This window comes from Pseudochaenichthys georgianus, chromosome 1, assembly GCF_902827115.2.
Source record: "Pseudochaenichthys georgianus chromosome 1, fPseGeo1.2, whole genome shotgun sequence".
Classification (NCBI taxonomy): Eukaryota; Metazoa; Chordata; class Actinopteri; order Perciformes; family Channichthyidae; genus Pseudochaenichthys; species Pseudochaenichthys georgianus.
In genome coordinates this window covers 43,199,070-43,218,291 of record NC_047503.1, presented here as the reverse complement: position 1 = coordinate 43,218,291, position 19,222 = coordinate 43,199,070, and the positions used below count along the sequence as shown (strand labels likewise).

General features: G+C 39.4%; 2 protein-coding genes across 7 annotated transcripts in view; one reads left to right on the top strand and one right to left on the bottom strand.

The window, feature by feature from the left end:
• The window catches only part of kif16ba (kinesin family member 16Ba), a 55,971-nt gene extending 50,991 nt beyond the window's left edge, over positions 1–4,980 (bottom strand). For all 6 annotated transcript variants that reach the window (XM_034088221.1, XM_034088227.1, XM_034088235.1 and 3 more), the window contains exons 1-4: positions 4,587–4,980; positions 1,543–1,612; positions 1,250–1,363; positions 399–515 (exon numbers count right to left, since the gene is read on the bottom strand). In XM_034088221.1, the coding sequence (XP_033944112.1) occupies positions 399–515; positions 1,250–1,363; positions 1,543–1,612; positions 4,587–4,633 (348 nt within the window). In that variant the 5' untranslated portion in view covers positions 4,634–4,980. The remainder of the gene's footprint in view (positions 1–398; positions 516–1,249; positions 1,364–1,542; positions 1,613–4,586) is intronic.
• A 1,252-nt stretch (positions 4,981–6,232) lies between these two features.
• Positions 6,233–16,821, top strand: snrpb2 (small nuclear ribonucleoprotein polypeptide B2). The gene is made up of 7 exons (XM_034088505.1): positions 6,233–6,313; positions 7,456–7,527; positions 7,849–8,021; positions 9,956–10,087; positions 11,577–11,612; positions 15,426–15,514; positions 16,449–16,821. Exons 2-7 carry the CDS (start codon positions 7,464–7,466, stop codon positions 16,606–16,608), a joined length of 654 nt encoding a protein of 217 aa, XP_033944396.1. The 5' UTR covers positions 6,233–6,313; positions 7,456–7,463; the 3' UTR covers positions 16,609–16,821.
• The last annotated feature ends 2,401 nt before the right edge of the window (positions 16,822–19,222 follow it).

Below are 19,222 nucleotides of genomic sequence, written 5' to 3'. Positions count from 1 at the left end.
CAGGTTGGGAACCACTGCTCTTGGGGGTTAGCTGTGACACCCAATTGTTCTTTGTAGGCTGTGAGTTTTGCCTACTGTCATAGGGCGAGCACCTGGACCACATGTTGTTGTGTTGTCATGTAAATGATCTTTGCTGTGTCCCTATAAGAGTTTCTGTCACACACAGAGCAGGACGCACTCTGAGCGAGTCGTCATGCTTGCAAGCATTACACGAAGATCTTAAAAGACTTTATATCGATATTGTGTTTCTTTGCATATTTGCCTAACTCATCATTTTCTCTAGACAGCAGCTGATTTTAAGTTTAAGTTTTAAGTTACTGTTAACCAAAGGTACATAAATAGTAATCCCACTGTTTTGAGCGGTAAGGAGAACGAAAAAGCTGTAAAAAGCAACTCACAGGATTTCCCATCATGGTGTAGGACTTCCCCGAGCCGGTCTGACCGTAGGCGAACACGCAGGCGTTGTATCCTTCAAACGCCGCCCTCAGCACGTCAGAGCCCAGATCTTTGAACACCTGTGGAGAAAATGTGAGTTTTTATTTCTGCTTAGAGCTCTTTAAGGCTTCTGTCGCCAAGCTGACGGGGGCGTGAGATAATATAACAGGTTTCAGACGCATTACTGATGCTGCAGAGCTGTAGAGGGACATGTCCGACTTTGTTACTAAAAAGAATCCAAAAAGACAAGGTTTGTCAAGCTGTATTAGACAGAGGGCAAAAGTACACACATCCTTTACTCAAGTAGAAGTACAGATACTCGTGTTTAAAAATATTCTGGTAAAAGTACAGGTATTTGTGTTCAACATGTAAGAAGTAGAAAGTACAGATATTTGTGTTCAACATGTGAGAAGTAGAAAGTTCAGGTATTTGGGTTCAAAATGTAAGAAGTAGAAAGTACAGGTATTTGTGTTCAAAATGTAAGAAGTCAAAGTAAAAAGTCGTCAGAAAAATAAGTAGTGAAGTAAAGTACTGATACCAGAAAAATGTACTTAAGTACAGTAACAAAGTATTTGTACTCCACTACTTCCCACCTCTGGTATTAGATATTATACATGTTATTATAGGCTGTACTTTTACTTCCAGCTTTATTACCACATACCGTAAGATAGGATATTTAGTAATGGGATAAGTGTTTTATGTCAGAAGTACCATCTATGTTTCGATTTCATGCCGTACATTTACAGGTTTAAAAACACAGCAGCACATATTTATACAAAATATAAAATAAAAAGCTGTGGGTATTAGTATTTACCTTTTCCTGGGAGACGAATGGGGAGCTCTTAGAGTCCATGGAGTCGTAGGAGAAGTCGTATGTGAAGGTTTTAATTCGATCCCTCAACACTTCACCAGCGGTACCATCGGGGATCTTTGGAGAACAAGAAATGCTTAAATAAAAACACAGCTTCAGCTAAAATGTGTTAATTTTCAGCCTAAATAACTTCTTGTTTTAACAGCGTATTCTTGTGTTGGTTCAGGTTAGTGTATTTGTATAGCATATTTTAAGACACAGAGGCAATTCAATTAAATAAATACATTAAAAAGTACCTTCAGGTTGGTGATGGAGGTTTTGTTCCCTTCCATCTTGATAATGCATTTTGCGGTCAAGTCCTTTTCCCTGTAAAAGAACAATGTCAGTTATGTAGCTGCAAAATATCAAATAAAAACATTGCTTATTTTATGATATAAACACAGGGGAGATTATTATTATTTTCCAAATTCATCGCGTCAGCATCCACAGCATCTTTTGGAAAACATTTGATCGTATGTTGTTTTTTTGTGTTTCTTTGAAAAGTATCTCAAAGTAAGATATTGCTGATTCTGCGAGGTTGTTAATGTGTTGTTGCATTGTTTCAATATCATTGTAATCATCATCATTACATCTTAAATGATCTTGATTACACTTTGATATTAAACGTCCTGTCTTCCTCACTCCAAAAATACAAAAAACGTCTAATATGATGACAATTGAAATGCATATTATAAGATAAATATTAGTAAAGTAAGTAAATTATGTATATGTTTATACTTGTTCAATTTTATATAGTTATATATCAAATGTGTCTTTGTTTTCAGCGACATCTTTATTTCCTTAATTTCCTGTTATAAATAATACAGTGAAAGCGACTTCAAAAACTAGAGTCATAATATTTGAATCGTACATATAAAATACACAAGTTATGCCAATTGTGAAAATCTTCGTCACTCACAGAAACACAGTATAAAACAAATCTATGTTTATGTCTATACTTCTTTATTTGATGTGTTAAAGTTAGGGCTGCTCGATTATGGCAAAAATCATAATCTCGATTATTTTAGTCAATAATTACTAACAAGAACTGCTAACGGAGCACTTATATACTAATAAAGGCCTGGCTTATCTATAGCCAGTTGAGTAGCACTTGAAATACTTGGCTCTATGAAACCTGATGTACTTATATGATTCTGTTTTCTTCAAGGTTGTGTCTTCCTGGTCGAATGTACTTATTGTAAGTCGCTTTGGATAAAAGCGTCAGCTATATGCAATGTAATGTAATGTAATAATTGATATCACGATTATTAAAAACGATTATCCATTTTCTTTGAAAACATCCATTTAGTGAAAAAAAAATGTGAACAGTATGTTTTTAACAGTTGATTACCCTGAACTTTAAGTATAATTCAACTGAAAAACCAATAAAAAAACGTTTTAATTAAATTAAAATAATCGTTTTATTTCGATTATGTTGTTTTCATAATCGTTGCAATCCAAAATCGTAAATGTGATTAAAATACGATTAATTGAGCAGCCCTAGTTAAAGTACATAAATAAGTCTTATAATAGCTTAACAGCTAATAAAACCTTTTTCCAAACTGTAAGGGCAGCAGTACATGTCCTGTAAATTATGTTATACTAGGGCTGCTCAATTAATCGTATTCTAAATCACGATTACGATTATGACTTGCAACGATAACGAAAAAAACGTAATCGAAATAAAATGATTATTTATTTTTTTGGTTTTTCAGTTGAATTATATTTAAAGTTCAGGGTAATCAACTGTTAAAAACATACTGTTCACATTTGTTTTCTCCAATAAATGGATCTTTTCAAAGTCAATGAATAATCGCAATTACAATTATTGACCCAAATAATCGAGATTATGATTTTTGCCATAATCGAGCAGCCCTATTTTATACACACTTCTTTCTGATCCAGCCCTAATGGATGTTTCCCTGTCTCTTAACCGCCATTTAAAATGTACTTCTCACAGTCCCAGATGTTGTGACAGTCTAATGTTCACAGACAAACTAGGTTAACATCAATACATTATCCACATGACTAAACATTAATTGTATCAGCAGGGCGACATGTTTGTTTAGTCGTGTATACACTTATGTCTCCACCCTGGTTTGTCCTCAGGCTCAACAACGTCCTTTATATTGAAGCAGAAACACATTTCAAGTCCTCACTTTCGGTTTAAAAGTGTTTGAACATTAGACTTCTGTAAGTTTAGACAGCAGCAGCTAATGAAGCAACCTGTCTGTTATCTTGGAGAGTGACAAAAGAACTGAACACATTACGCAACACTGTTAGCTCTCATTATAATGGAGGTTAACTCAGACCAGAGTATTAAACATCGTTTTCTCACAGGGATATGTTGGGCAGTCTTTTTCTGTATTGTTTGAAATGTGGATGCATTTAAATACACAATCATTTGTGTAGCTTAATGGGTCAAATACCGTGAATTCGGGGGTAATTGGGATGATAAAATGTTCCTACTTCTTAAGCAAACTAGGGCTGTTTTTCTGAGACTTCTTATAGAAACACATCGATGTGACAGGACAGCAACACAAACATATGATGATATTTTAGATGAATGCATTGCTGTAGATGAAAGTACCCAACAGCATATTCAGAAGCTTAAATTGTTACAACAATAAACATATATAGCAGTGAAATGCAACATATACTTCAATGCTGCAGTAATATTAATCCAAAAACATAATATATCATGGTTCGACACTGACAGAAAACATTTGAATTTGTATACTTTAAGCACATTTCCCTGGTGATACACTTTTACTTAAGGAAGGCTTTGAAGGCAGATGTTATACTATTCAGTTTGCTATTAGTACTTGAAGAAGAGGATCTGCACCCCCATCATTCTGCAGCTACTTCATTACTTTCTACGTTAAAAATACAGTATATTTGTTATCTACAAGTACTATCTCTTTGCTCGAACTATTTCCCTCTCTGGGACTCAAAAAGCTATTCTGATTCTGATAATAATCACACAGCTGCACCTGCTCTGCCTCCCATGGACAAGCAGGAGTACATATGCTCTCAACCTTTGTTTAAATCACTGAATAAAGACCTGGTGACACTGTGAATCTGAATCTTAAGGACTTAAGGTTAAATAACAATAGCTTCACTATTATAATAACCTTTAAAAACGTAGTGAAATTGAATTCCTGAGTCCATTCATGCCAGTTACATTCTCCCAACGGCTACATCTGTCAGTTAGCATAACACAAATAACGATATTATGCCATTTTATCTTCAGAAACATGGCATATGATGTTAAACAACGTTATTATTGTCCTTAACTCACCTCCTGTTCATGGGTCTCACCCGGACAGCCACCCGAACAGATGCCATCTCTCATGTCCGTTAAATCCAGATTGTTAGTTAGCCTCACAATGCAAAGCTTCGAGCTAATTAGCTAGCAGGCTAACCCACTAGCATGAGCCTCAGCGGGATAAAGAGGGCAAAAGTCGCAAAGATAACCGGCTGACTGCACAGACAATGTAGAAATTACACAGATATTGGTGAGGAGAAGAGGGAAGCCACCGTGGACAGGTGTTATAGTATAGCATATATACTGCTACACCGTCCCCGTGTGAACCGGGCTCACATCCATGGTCACTGTTAGTTTAGCTTATTAGCTTTCATATGACAAAAAGCAGCGGAGTAAAAGGCAAGCATCAGCTGATGAAAACACAACATCTGTACGGAAGCCGGGAGAGGACAAAAACACAGCTGGAAGTTTGATCAAATGTTAAGAACATGAAAAGCCTTTCAGAATTGAGGTGGAAGAAGTACTCAAATATTGTACTTAAGTAAAAGTAGAAGTACCAGAGTGTAGGAATATTCTATCTCAATTAAAAGTCCTGCATTAAAAATGTTACTCAAGTAGAATTACATAAGTATGAGCATCAAAATATACTACCAAAGCAAAAGTAGTCATTGTGCAGATTGACCCATTTAAGAATAATCTATATAAATGTGTTCATTATAATTATTGATGTACTCATATATCAAAGCTGGTAAATTGCAGCTAGTTTTAATTACTTGATCTACTGCTGGGAAAAATGTGAATTTAATCCAGATATAACTACAGTCTTGTTAAAGTGTTGATTATTGTTTGTCATTCATATCTGCAAAGTAACTACACCTATGTAGTGGGGTAAAAATACAATATTTACCTCTAAATAGTAATGGAAAGTGGCAAAAATACCTACCTCAAAACTGTACTTAAGTACTCGAGTAATAGGCGTACTTATAGTTTCTTAAAACCACTGGAAGCCCATTCTCAAAACAATTTGAAAACGTAGCCTTTTGATAATAAAGATGTCAGAAGTTATTATAGTGATAAGCTTTCTTGAATAATTTATTGGTATCTCGAAAAATACCTGGCATTTTTTTCAAGGTGACTGTTCCTATTTAAATAGGCAAACACTTTTTTGCTATCAATTTCACACTGATTTCTTCTATTCTTACTGAACTGTTTTTCATAAGCATATTTCTCGTCGAGATTATATGGCAGGAAATTTCCCCATTAGGATTTTTTGTATTTAACATATTTAGAACTTACAAAAGCTTGGTTAGGATATCATCAAGTTATCAACACAAGTGCAAAGAAAAAAGGACATTACAATGGCATTCATTCACAATAAATAATACATCCAATAATAACCAGGGGAAAGAAAAATGCATTTAAGAGGCATTAAGCTTACTTAAAATAATAACCATTTGGAAATGTCATTGTAAATCTTTATCGACCGGTTACAAGATTGTATTTTTCTAAGGGACAGAACAAAGGACTTGAAATCATTTATGAAACAGGGAAATGAGGGCTAGACTCCTCTCCATTTACTACAATGTATGGTATTTACCCACACATTTATGAATGATCATCATGTGAAACGTTATAAATGCTGCCTGTAGTTCTCCTCCCGGCCTGAGGGGGCACTACATATTAAATCAGGTTAAACCAGCGCTCTCTGTTATCGGCGCGAGCAGCAGCTTCCTGTTACATGTGAGCAGTGTGGTGAGGAGGTGAGTTTAATATTTACACATCTTTCCTTTATTCATATCTGTTTCTACATTTTACCAGATCCCCTATCCAGTTAATACTTGTCTATGGATTATGTTTGTATCGGTGATCACACTGGTCAGCTAGCTAAACACATAGCTAACTGCTGCTAGCCTTCCCTTATGAATGGATGTAGCTTGCGTTGAGCTAACGTATGCTAATATTAGCTTCAGCTACGCAGATGGCCTGATTTAAAACGTTAAAAACTCTTGAAAATGGAAATTAAATGATACCTTTGATAGTTGTGCATTATAGCTTCTGTCAGCAGCTCCTTATTTGTGATTTGTAGGATAACACATGTTTATTAAGACTTTCTGGACATGTTTTATATGTCATTAGCATTGGTGGTGACAGTTGCATTAAGTGTGTAGTATTCTGCAACTACAGATGATTTTTGATACAATCAGATGTTTAAGAGGACTACCTTATGTTCCTGTGGTTTTCACGATGTTAGGTTGTAGAAAATCATATTAAATTGATTTTAATTGTATGATGGTTTTGGTTTCTCACCTCTTCAATCTGGCTTTTAATGTGTGATTGTTTTTGTATTATTTGACTTTAACTATATATTTATTTGTTGTTCCTTCCTTTTCTTTTCTCTTCACTATATCTGTAAAGCGTTTCTGAGCACCTGTAAAAGCGCTAACAAATTAAATCTATTATTTATTATTATTTATTTATACATGGAGAACAAGAAACTGTACAACTGTGCAACCAGACTGACAATGTAAAGGACAGAAAACACAAACGTCCCTGAGCAACCCTTCAATAAGAACAGAAGAAATCAGCATAGAAACTGAGTGTGCAGATTTTAGACTTTAGATTATTTGTTCCTTCTTTTTGTGGGACCACCGAGAGTTATCTCCTTGCATCCTTATACTAGGTTGGGTTAAATGCAGAGTCTAAATCACACTATGTGGGTATACTGTATGTGTGACAGTAAGACGTTGATCAGTTCCTCAAATCCATTTCCAATTGTACTGTTTTTGTATCTGTTCAAATGGTGTTAAATAAGGGAAGGAAGATTCCCCCTTTCATCAGTAGTGTTGTTAGGCTTCAGATATGGATGTGCAGACTTTAACATCCTCTCCTGCTGTTTTGTCAGACACCACCATGGATATCCGACCAAACCACACGATCTACATCAACAATATAAATGATAAAGTCAAGAAAGAAGGTAAGTTACTGCTAATTCTCACTTTATGGCTTAAAATGTGAATTCGTAATAACCTGTAAACTAAAATAAAACCAAACTCAAAGAAGTGCTTTGACACTTTGAACCTGAAGTTCCTTGTTACTTTTCGGTGTCATATATACTTACAAAATCTATGATGAGTCTGAAGAAAGTATCTACCATGTTATGCTGATGCAAAGAAGTCTGGACATTGTCACTAAAGCTTTGTCTCTATGGAAACTAAACTCATGTAATGGTTGTGTTGTTGCAGTCACACATGAGCTTTTGTGTGAAACTCTGTCTCTTCTCCTCTTCCTCCTTTAGAGATGCAGCGGTCGCTCTACGCGCTCTTCTCTCAGTTCGGTCAGATCGTCGATATCGTGGCGATGAAGACCATGAAGATGAGGGGTCAGGCCTTCGTCGTCTTCAAAGAGCTCGCAGCCGCCACCAACGCACTGAGGCAACTTCAGGGCTTCCCCTTCTACAACAAACCCATGGTAGGAATAATGATGCTGTGTTTGCCGTGTCCTCACACACATCGCCTGATGGCCAGTGTTCTCTCTTTAAGTGATACTCTGACTGCATTCAGTCATGTTTTCATATGTTTTCAGACAACTTTATCATGGTTCTTGTGTACCTTAAAGGTCACCTATTATGCAAAATCCAAAACATTTCCCCCCCCCTCTGTGTAAAGAGACTCTGAAAGTTTCAGGAACAAAGATTCTCTCTCTTTTTGATCCATTTATGTAAAAACTAGGGCCGGGACTTTAACGCTTTAAAAAAATTAACGCATTTTAATCGCACTTTAATCGCACTTATTTTTGCACAGCGGAACGTTTCTCACTGGATGAGTTTCAGGCGTACCGATTATACTGGAGCACCAACTAACGTTCATGACTTCAGCATGGGACTTCAAACAACAACAAACCACGGTGAACAATAGTCAAACATGAACGAACAAGCTGATGAGACCGCTTTGGTCGGCCCCGTGGATGGGAAATGTTGTTTTAAAAAACGGACGGATGGAAGCGTCGATAAGAGCACGGTTGTGTGCAAACTATGCAAAAAAGAATTTGCATATCACCGCAGCACATCAAGCCTAAAGTATCACCTAAATGCAAAGCATGTAGCCGCTAGCGTGGACGTTAGCCTGACTCCGAGTGCAAGGAACCACACCCTGACCCAACCCACACTCAACCAGATGACTGGTTTCAGGGCCAGGTAAATCCACGTCTGAGAAAATAACCAGCTCACTGGATTGCACTCGACTGTAGACCACTTAGAGTCAAATCCATGTGAAAATGGCTTCTCACTGTTCTCAGGTCAAATATGTATATTTGATTAAAAATGCGATTAATTTCGATTAGTTAATTACAAAGCCTCTAATTAATCCCGGCTCTAGTAAAAACCTGTCTGAATATGAGCTGATCAGATTTTGGCCACTTTATGATGTCATAACGATGTGTTATCACCTGAATCTCCTCCGAGAGCACCATTGTGTTCTTTTTAACCAATGGCGCGTTTCCACTGCAGCGGGTAGCTCGCTTTAAGCGTGCCGAGCCGTGCGGGGCCCGTTTTTGGTTGCGTTTCCACTTGGCCTAGTACCGGCTAGCTGGTCCTAATTCACAGTTTTTCTAGCCCGACTAAATCGTGGTTCGAGGGCCAGGAACAACCAGGATGAGTCTGGCTGAGTATGCTAAACGAGAGAGAGAATCGCTGGCAAGGGAGCTACAACTACAACAAGATGAACACATTTGACCGTGATTTAATTGTAATACACGTTTCAAAATGATGCCGAAGTGACTTCACCATGACACAGGCAGTCTGTGATTTGTACTTGTTTAACTTTTGTCTAGTTTCTGAACAGATATGAGGAGCTGTGAGCTCTGAGTGCTAACAGCTAACGGCTGTGTTGTTTTTCTGGGGCTTTTATTGAAGATGACGTCACGGCTCCGCCTACACTGCGTTACTATAGTAACTACCCCAGTTCCTAAACCGTAATGGAAGCGCAGCATTAAAGTGAGCCGGGCCTAATAAGGCCTAACCAAACCGAGCGAGGCCTGCAGTGGAAACGCGCCACAAATCTCTCTCTGAGGGGCGTGGGGAGGGGCTCCTTATTTTCATCTAAAGTAACAGACAGAGAATCAGCACTTTGGAAACGGGACTGACACAGAGGGGATTATGGGTAATGCTGCCATGATGTGTTTGGTGTTTGGAGCCAAACACTTCAGATACATGTTTGCATATGTCTGAGACCTGTAATATATTGATGAAAAACAGTATAATAGGGGACCTTTAATGAAACATAACAAAGTTGAGCGCATGTTGCTACAACAGCTGCAAGAATGTATATGATATCAGAACCCTTGACATGTTTCCCCGCTCTGAAAGGGCTCTGGGCTTTAATGACTGGATTCATTTTGTTTTCCAGAGGATACAGTACGCAAAGACCGACTCGGAGGTCATCGCCAAGGCGAGAGGCACGTTTGGCGACAAGGATAAAAAGAAGGATAAGAAGAAGAAGCCTCAGGAGCCACCAACCAGCATGCTAAAGAAACCGGCAGTAAGTCACGGTTTTATTTATTTGAAAGCGGGATTGAGTTTTGTTTTCAAATATTTCAAACTTAGCAGCAAGTCAGGAGTGACGGCAGAAGATCCTTTACCTCGGTTAAAGTACTAATAACACATTAAAAAAAACATTACAAGTAAAACTTCTTAATTCAAAATGTTACTTGGGTAACAAGTAAAAAGTAATTCGACAACGTGGAGCACATTTTGGATACTTTGTGAATATCATGAGCGGCATCGGAAGTTGATGGTGATCCTTTAGAGATAAAATATAAAATCTATAACTCGTAAAATTCAGGGTTTTCTTGGGGGAAGAGTTGTGCGGTGTATTTTCAAGCCGTACAAAAATATGGGAAACCCTTTGTTTTACCCGGCTTCATAACAAAAACACTATCTCAAAGCTATTTAAGGTCAGATGCAAAAACTCCAGCAGCCCTCCACCCACGAGACGCGCTGTTCCTCCGCAGCTGGGAACTGGTGAAAGCTGGATCACCGAACTTCACACATTACTGTCACTTAGCGACTGTAATAAAAAAAAACAGGGGACATGAGAGACAACTGGAAGAAATGTTTCCAAAAGCTGTTTGTTTCTCGTTCTTTTTTCGTGTGGAGGAGAGATGCACCACGTCAGAGTGTTTGGGATCAGTCACCTCTCTGCAGAATAAATCAGGAGACGTTAGATAGCCGTATAAACACGAGAGAACAATCTTCAGCACACACCCTAAAATTCCAGGAAATAGTTTGGGGGAGGAGGTGGTGAACATTTGCAGAAGACTGAACTGCTGCCCATCTGTAATAACTTTCTGATGAGAAGATCTGGCTACATTATCTATCTTAAAATATGACTTCTTACCGACGTCATTCCAGGCCCTGGGAAAGTTATGGAAAACAATATTTTCCCCAAAGTTTTGGAAATGTAACTAAAGTTGCATCAAATATAATTAATATTTTAGCTAATCGCCGAAATAGTAATACTATAATGATAATAAATACTGTATAGTAATGAAACTTAAAATGTAATTTAACTGTCGAGGTATTTTGCTGGTGAGAGATTTTAGTTGCTTTAGCGTGTGGAAGCTAGCAAGCCTACTATTTGATTTGTTTTAGATGGACACGACATGTTGCAGACCTTATTTTCCTGTTCCATGTTAAAATAAACCATTTTCAGAGGTACAGCTGAGTCATTTATTTGGTCATGGAAAATTAGATAAAGGTCATTGAAAAACATTGGTGAAAAAACCCTGTTTTTCAAGCTGATTGACTTATTTCCCAAAATGTATGAGTGGTTATTTTTGCATGACTCTTTGTGGAGAAACTCAGTTTTACAGATCCGTTGACTCGTAAGTGTTAGGTGGCTAATGTCTGTAGTTTTAGATTTTAGAGTATTATTCCTTCTGAAAGCACGCTATTCTTTTAATATGCACGCAAACCCAAAACTCTGATGCTAGTCTTCATGTTGTTGACTGTTTGTTTCTTGTTTGCAGGGATCAACATCTCCTCCACACTCCGGTTCGGCACAGGTAAGCTGACAGGAACACAAGCTAATTGGCTTATTCGAGTTTGAACAAATAATCCAGGATCATGTTAGACTATTGTTGAAATAAAGCAGAGAAATGTTGGACTAGTTGACACTTTATAACTGAAAATGTAAATGAGTTTTCTCGCCAATTGAGAACTTATTACTGATTTTGACAACTTTTTCACCCATTTGAACAGTTTGAGCCTCGTATGATTTTGCAGTCTGTGTGAAAAGATACTTTTTTAAACGTGACATTTGCGTTATTTTTAAAGCTGCATATCATTTCTGAAGTGTCTTTTGTGAACTGTGGCCCCGTTTACACGGAGACGGAACAGGTTGTATCCGCTACAGTTCTCTATCGTATAGACCAGAGGTTTTTAAAGTGTAATGTGCAGTGCGCCTCCCCTGGGGGGCGCCAGAGAGCTTCAGGGGAGGCGCAGCGTGAGAAAAAAATGACGAGTAAAGTGACACATGCCCACTTTTGGCTGTCTGTGGAGACCGAGTTCCCCCCCCTCGCCAAGGAGGCTGTAAAAGTGCTCATTCCCTTCGCCTCCACCTACCTGTGTGAGTGCGGGTTTTCCGCATTGACTTGGATCAGGGCTCTCCAACACGTCGATCAGCTTTTCAGTAGCTCGATTATCGATTATAGCGTAGTAAGGTTGCTTCTTGATTTTTCAGCCGCGGCTGGATAATAAAGTTTTTTTATTTTAGAATTGTTTCTGTCACACATATCAAATTGGTCGGTGACGCAGAGATCAAGGAACAGACGTAGCAGCGGCACAGCGACACCACACACGTACCAGTCTGCTTTCTCCAGCAGCACCAGTCCAGAACCAACAGCAGAATTACCTGCTCTGAATCAGGCCCTGTCGCTGCGGCTCAGAGACACACGGGGAGGGATTTGTGTTTTTTGAAAAACACTCGTTATCGTCATGTCAGGTTTTTGGTGGATTTAATCAAGTCTTGGATTGCAGAGTATGAATGTCCTCTTGCTATTTTCAGTTGATAAATACTTGTGTGAAGGCAGGAGGAAAGCTTCCGCGATCACCGTCTCCTCTCCGTTCCTCCAAGCCCCGCCCCCTCCCTGAAAATAATGAGTGACAGGCTGACAGTGACCCGATAGAAACTTTATTATTCACTTAATCACTGATTGAGATGATGAAGCTAACTTAGTCTCATACATTCATGGGATTAATGTAACAGTAAGACCGAGAATGTGAGTGTGCACCCACATGCACTATTTTTGTTTTTATAATGCTGTTGTCTGCTGTGTTCAGACTCAAGTCATGTTAGTGATGCCACATTCAGGACATTCAGTGTCCTTTCTTTAACAGAAGACCGTTGCTAGAAGCTGCAGCTAGACTGCAGAAGCATTAGTTTTTTGTTTTTGAGGATGGAACAATGTCACACACAGATATATGGAGGCTAGACCTATACGGTTGATTTATTATGGTTTATAATCTCATGTCAAGGCGAAGAAGATGAAAAAGATGGCTGAACTGTTCAGTGTCGATCCTGTGAAGATGGAGGTTATAAATCTCCAAAATCATGTTTAGCTTAAGTCTCAGCAAAACTCACAACATTGCTGGAGCCTTGTAGACCCAGAGAACTATAAGAACATCACCGAGCAGCACTGAACAAGTCTGCTTTTTTTGGTTCTGTTCTACAGACCTTTGTGAAGCAGCTTTTTCTGTCATGAAATCTAAATGCAGAACAAGACTGACTGATGAACATTTAAATGCCTCTATTAGAGTGAACCTAAGTGCATTCCAGCATACACCTCGATGGTGGACTCCTGCAGTGCCATTCATCTCACTGACTGTACAAAAGAGTGAATGCACTTATTTGACCATAAGTGCAGGATGCTTGTCAGGTGGTGATTCAGGACATGAATGTGAATTCTCAGTGATGTACTCACGATGTGGGCCATAATAATATGTGAGACATTTTCATTTTCTTGGACCTGGATGTGAAGTTACGATTTGTGATAAGCTTTAGGTATTGCAATTTCACAGGTGTACAAAAGTATAGCTTAATTCAACTGATGAGGGCTATGTGAATAAGTAAGCGATGTGATGCAAGTAGCTCTTGGCCACTTTCCTTTTTTCAAAGTAGCTCTCAGGTGAAGAGAGGTTGGAGACCCCTGACTTAGATCAAAAGCAAGTGCCGGTCAAGGCTGCAGCCAGAGGATGATCAGCGGTTATTCCTGTGTCCATCAAAGACGCTGACTCATTGTTCCCACTAAAGTAGGGGTGAGTGTAAGAAGGAGGCTAAGTTGACGTTCAGTGTGTTGCCGGGAGCATGTAAGGATGTATCCACGATGTTGAAAATGTTAAAAAAAAAATGTGTTGACAACACGGCGTGCGACAATATACGAGTAGTGCTGCAGCTAGATTTGCCTGTCCTCTGTAAGAAGGTGTCGGCGACTGACATGCGAGGAAGAACGACTGTCCACAGTCTGTTCCAACTTTAACAACTTCATTAACTTCCAGGGTAGTGAATTGAACATGCAATTGTAATTGGGTATGTGGTATATTTTCGTGCACAGACACGCATGTTCCACAACACACAAACTGAACAACACTCAATTGTCCGATCGCTACCAGTGTCCTTGCGATCTTGTTATAACAACAAGTGCACGTCACTGATGCAATATGGTTGAGACCATTCGGGCTTATTCTAGAGGGGTGAAAGGAATAGTCCAAGTTGTGGGGGAGTTTTATACAATATGTTTAAAACATAAAGATAAAAAGGTTTAAAAAAGTTAATGTTTTAAGGAGGTGACGCTACTCAGCCAATCAAATCAGGGCAGTCAGTGAGTCAGCACGATAGATTCAAACAGAGACGAGAGACAAGAAGAGAGAAACAGTCGGGAGTAATTTCAAATGGTGGAAGGTAGACTGCAAAAACAGAGCATTTAATGACATTTTCTCTTACTGGACCTCTTTGAAATGCAATTGAATACCCCTGCATTATAGCAACAACAACAATAATAATAATAGCAATAATAATTGGGAGGGGGGGTGCGGCTGTTCTTATGTTCTCTTGAGGGGAGGCTCACCATCCCACACTTTGAAAACCCCAGGTATAGACGGTTCGTTCACACGAGGCCGACACGGAAATGCGGATTCGATAGCGCTGTGATAACGACTCCCAAGGTGGGTAGGACTGCGGACGAAAAGCTCTGGGGGGGCCAAACGGCTCCGTGTGTACGCCCTATACGATCATTTCCTGATAACGATGACGCCATAGCCCCGCCTCTCCTCACCTGCTCACCCCCGCGTCACCCGTGTCATTGGATGTGTTTCGCCAACAACAACGGCGGATCACAGGGTTGCTTTCGTGCTCCAGACGCTACTGGCCATGATACAGATGTTAGTCCAAAATCTACAGCTCCTCTACGACAACCATCAGCAACAAGTGGACATGGAGCACCACATGAACTACATGTTGCTAAATCCACCGCGGAGAATAGACAGAAGGGCAGCCATGCTCGGGAGGTCTTATTCGCTGCTTTTGGTGTATATTGTGGCAGAAGTACAGCGCCACTTACAGGCCCGGCATATGTACTACAGCGGGTCGGGTGGTCTCGTGTGAACGGACACGTTTCTTGAACCGATTGCGTGTGGACGGAAGACTTTTTTAATATCGACTAAGGTTCGTTTTCGTCTCCGTGTAAACAGGGCCTGAGTCCCAAGTCTGTCCTAATCCGCTACTCTATGACAGAAAAAGTGAATGTTATAAATGGAAATCTTCCCTATGTTTAGTTGATCTGTTCCGCACTCCTAACACACGATCTCTCTTGTGTTCTCAGGTGGCGGATAATCCTCCAAACTACATCCTGTTCCTCAACAACCTGCCTGAAGAGACCAACGAGATGATGCTCTCCATGCTGTTCAACCAGTGAGTGCCAGGCGCCTGGCTTTACAGAAAGAGTGTCTGTGTTTTGTGGTTATGGTTAGTTTATAAAGGCAACGTACTTTAAATAGGCATTAACAAACATGGACATTTAAATTACCTAAACAGAAAAGACAAATCATAAAAGAGATAGACGGTAAACATTAGATATTCCAGTTGTTGCTGCAAGAGGTGGAGAGGTATAATGATACTATGTTGTTGAATGACCTCTGGAAAAGCATTTGCAAAGAAAAAAGGTTTTCAACCTCAAATAAAACATTTTTTAAAACTCTGGAAGGTCCTTTACTCCACATCCTTGGAGCATAAAAGAAAGTGGTGTCCATCGATTTAAAAATAATAAGCAATGACTCAATCACAAGTTAACAATACTAGTATTTAGCTATATATTTGGGGGAGATAAATCAAATAAACATGTGGTGTTGTAATAAAGACATGTATGACAAACTGGTAAGATAAATCAGAGGGTTTTATACTTTATTATTACATAATTCCTGAATTATTGGCATGACGTCAGCAGCTGTCAGCCTCTGTGATTCCCCTCTCTATAATGTGCTTTACACAGGGTGTATTATCTCTGCTGCTATCACACTGAGAGCTCGATCTGTTCCGACAGTGGAGTCTGCCTTCTATCACTCCTGTGCAACTTCAAAACACCTAAAGCAAATGAGTACAGCTTTAATGTTGCATCGATTAGCTATGGTTCTTACTGACATACATGCAGCCACTTTCTTTGCCTTTTTACTGCCATGCCATTCATGGTAAAAACCCGGGGAAGAGTGACTGCTCTAATAAAACCTGAAAGCTGCTTCTTCGTGTTTACTTTCTGACCCTGGGAATGATGAGTAGGCCTGTCTCGTAACGGCAGCTTGTCAGACATTTATTGTGTGTGTGTGCTGACTGTGTTTTTCTTCCTCCGCAGGTTTCCCGGTTTCAAAGAGGTGCGACTCGTCCCGGGGAAACACGACATCTCCTTCGTGGAGTTTGAGAGTGAAAACCAGGCCGGCGTGGCTAAAGACGCGCTGCAGGGCTTCAGGATCACAGCCACCTGCGCCATGAAGATCACGTACGCCAAGAAATAGATCCCCGGAGTTTAATCCAGGGACGCAGAGACTCTGAGGGGGGGATGGGGGTCCCTTTCTGTCCGTTCGTTTTTATTTCTGTAAATCGTACATCTCCTCCTTTTTTCTTTTTTTCTATTATTACTTTTTGTTGGGTAAATTGTCGTTGTTGAGGTCCTTCGAATGCTCACTGGCCTAAATCTTTTTTTGTAAAATAAAAGGCTTTTACATAGATGTTGTTTTTAGATGTGTTTTATTCCTGGATTTTCATTATAAATGTATTTATGGGCTAAGAACAAGAACACCTTAAACTTTTGATATTAATCATGAGATACAACGGTAATGCAAAATATACAATCTACATTTGTTTCTTCACCATTAACAGGACAGCTTAAAAGAAACACAACTCTGAAAGTTCAGACTGAGCACTACTTTCTTCATGACACTGAAGAACCGTATCGTCAATGCTTTTGATTATCCATAAAACGGCATGCAGATGTAACATGCATTTTGCTAGGACATATTCTGCACATTTACAGGTGTATATCAGTATGTAGTGTCTCTACTTTAAAGAGTCCTCTCCTGCTGATGTTCAGGTGTATATCAGTATGTAGTGACTCTACTTTAAAGAGTCCTCTCCTGCTGATGTTCAGGTGTATATCAGTATGTAGTGTCTCTACTTTAAAGAGTCCTCTCCTGCTGATGTTCAGGTGTATATCAGTATGTAGTGTCTCTACTTTAAAGAGTTATCTCCTGCTGATGTTCAGGTGTATATCAGTATGTAGTGTCTCTACTTTAAAGAGTCCTCTCCTGCTGATGTTCAGGTGTATATCAGTATGTAGTGTCTCTACTTTAAAGAGTCCTCTCCTGCTGATGTTCAGGTGTATATCAGTATGTAGTGTCTCTACTTTAAAGAGTCCTCTCCTGCTGATATGCAGGTGTATATCAGTATGTAGTGTCTCTACTTTAAAGAGTCCTCTCCTGCTGATGTCCAGGTGTATATCAGTATGTAGTGTCTCTACTTTAAAGAGTCCTCTCCTGCTGATGTTCAGGTGTATATCAGTATGTAGTGACTCTACTTTAAAGAGTCCTCTCCTGCTGATGTTCAGGTGTATATCAGTATGTAGTGTCTCTACTTTAAAGAGTCCTCTCCTGCTGATGTTCAGGTGTATATCAGTATGTAGTGTCTCTACTTTAAAGAGTCCTCTCCTGCTGATGTTCAGGTGTATATCAGTATGTAGTGTCTCTACTTTAAAGAGTTATCTCCTGCTGATGTTCAGGTGTATATCAGTATGTAGTGTCTCTACTTTAAAGAGTCCTCTCCTGCTGATGTTCAGGTGTATATCAGTATGTAGTGTCTCTACTTTAAAGAGTCCTCTCCTGCTGATGTTCAGGTGTATATCAGTATGTAGTGTCTCTACTTTAAAGAGTCCTCTCCTGCTGATATGCAGGTGTATATCAGTATGTAGTGTCTCTACTTTAAAGAGTCCTCTCCTGCTGATGTCCAGGTGTATATCAGTATGTAGTGTCTCTACTTTAAAGAGTCCTCTCCTGCTGATGTTCAGGTGTATATCAGTATGTAGTGTCTCTACTTTAAAGAGTCCTCTCCTGCTGATGTTCATCAGTATGTAGTGTCTCTACTTTAAAGAGTCCTCTCCTGCTGATGTTCAGGTGTATATCAGTATGTAGTGTGTCTACTTTAAAGAGTCCTCTCCTGCTGATGTTCAGGTGTATATCAGTATGTAGTGTCTCTACTTTAAAGAGTCCTCTCCTGCTGATGTTCAGGTGTATATCAGTATGTAGTGTCTCTACTTTAAAGAGTCATCTCCTGCTGATGTTCAGGTGTATATCAGTATGTAGTGTCTCTACTTTAAAGAGTCCTCTCCTGCTGATGTTCAGGTGTATATCAGTATGTAGTGTCTCTACTTTAAAGAGTCCTCTCCTGCTGATGTTCAGGTGTATATCAGTATGTAGTGACTCTACTTTAAAGAGTCCTCTCCTGCTGATATGCAGGTGTATATCAGTATGTAGTGTCTCTACTTTAAAGAGTCCTCTCCTGCTGATGTCCAGGTGTATATCAGTATGTAGTGTCTCTACTTTAAAGAGCCCTCTCCTGCTGATGTTCAGGTGTATATCAGTATGTAGTGTCTCTACTTTAAAGAGTCCTCTCCTGCTGATGTTCATCAGTATGTAGTGTCTCTACTTTAAAGAGTCCTCTCCTGCTGATGTTCAGGTGTATATCAGTATGTAGTGTCTCTACTTTAAAGAGTCCTCTCCTGCTGATGTTCAGGTGTATATCAGTATGTAGTGTCTCTACTTTAAAGAGTCCTCTCCTGCTGATGTTCAGGTGTATATCAGTATGTAGTGTCTCTACTTTAAAGAGTCCTCTCCTGCTGATGTTCAGGTGTATATCAGTATGTAGTGTCTCTACTTTAAAGAGTCCTCTCCTGCTGATGTGCAGGTGTATCAGTATGTAGTGTCTCTACTTTAAAGAGTCCTCTCCTGCTGATGTTCAGGTGTATATCAGTATGTAGTGTCTCTACTTTAAAGAGTCCCTCTCCTGCTGATGTGCAGGTGTATATCAGTATGTAGTGTCTCTACTTTAAAGAGTCCTCTCCTGCTGATGTTCAGGTGT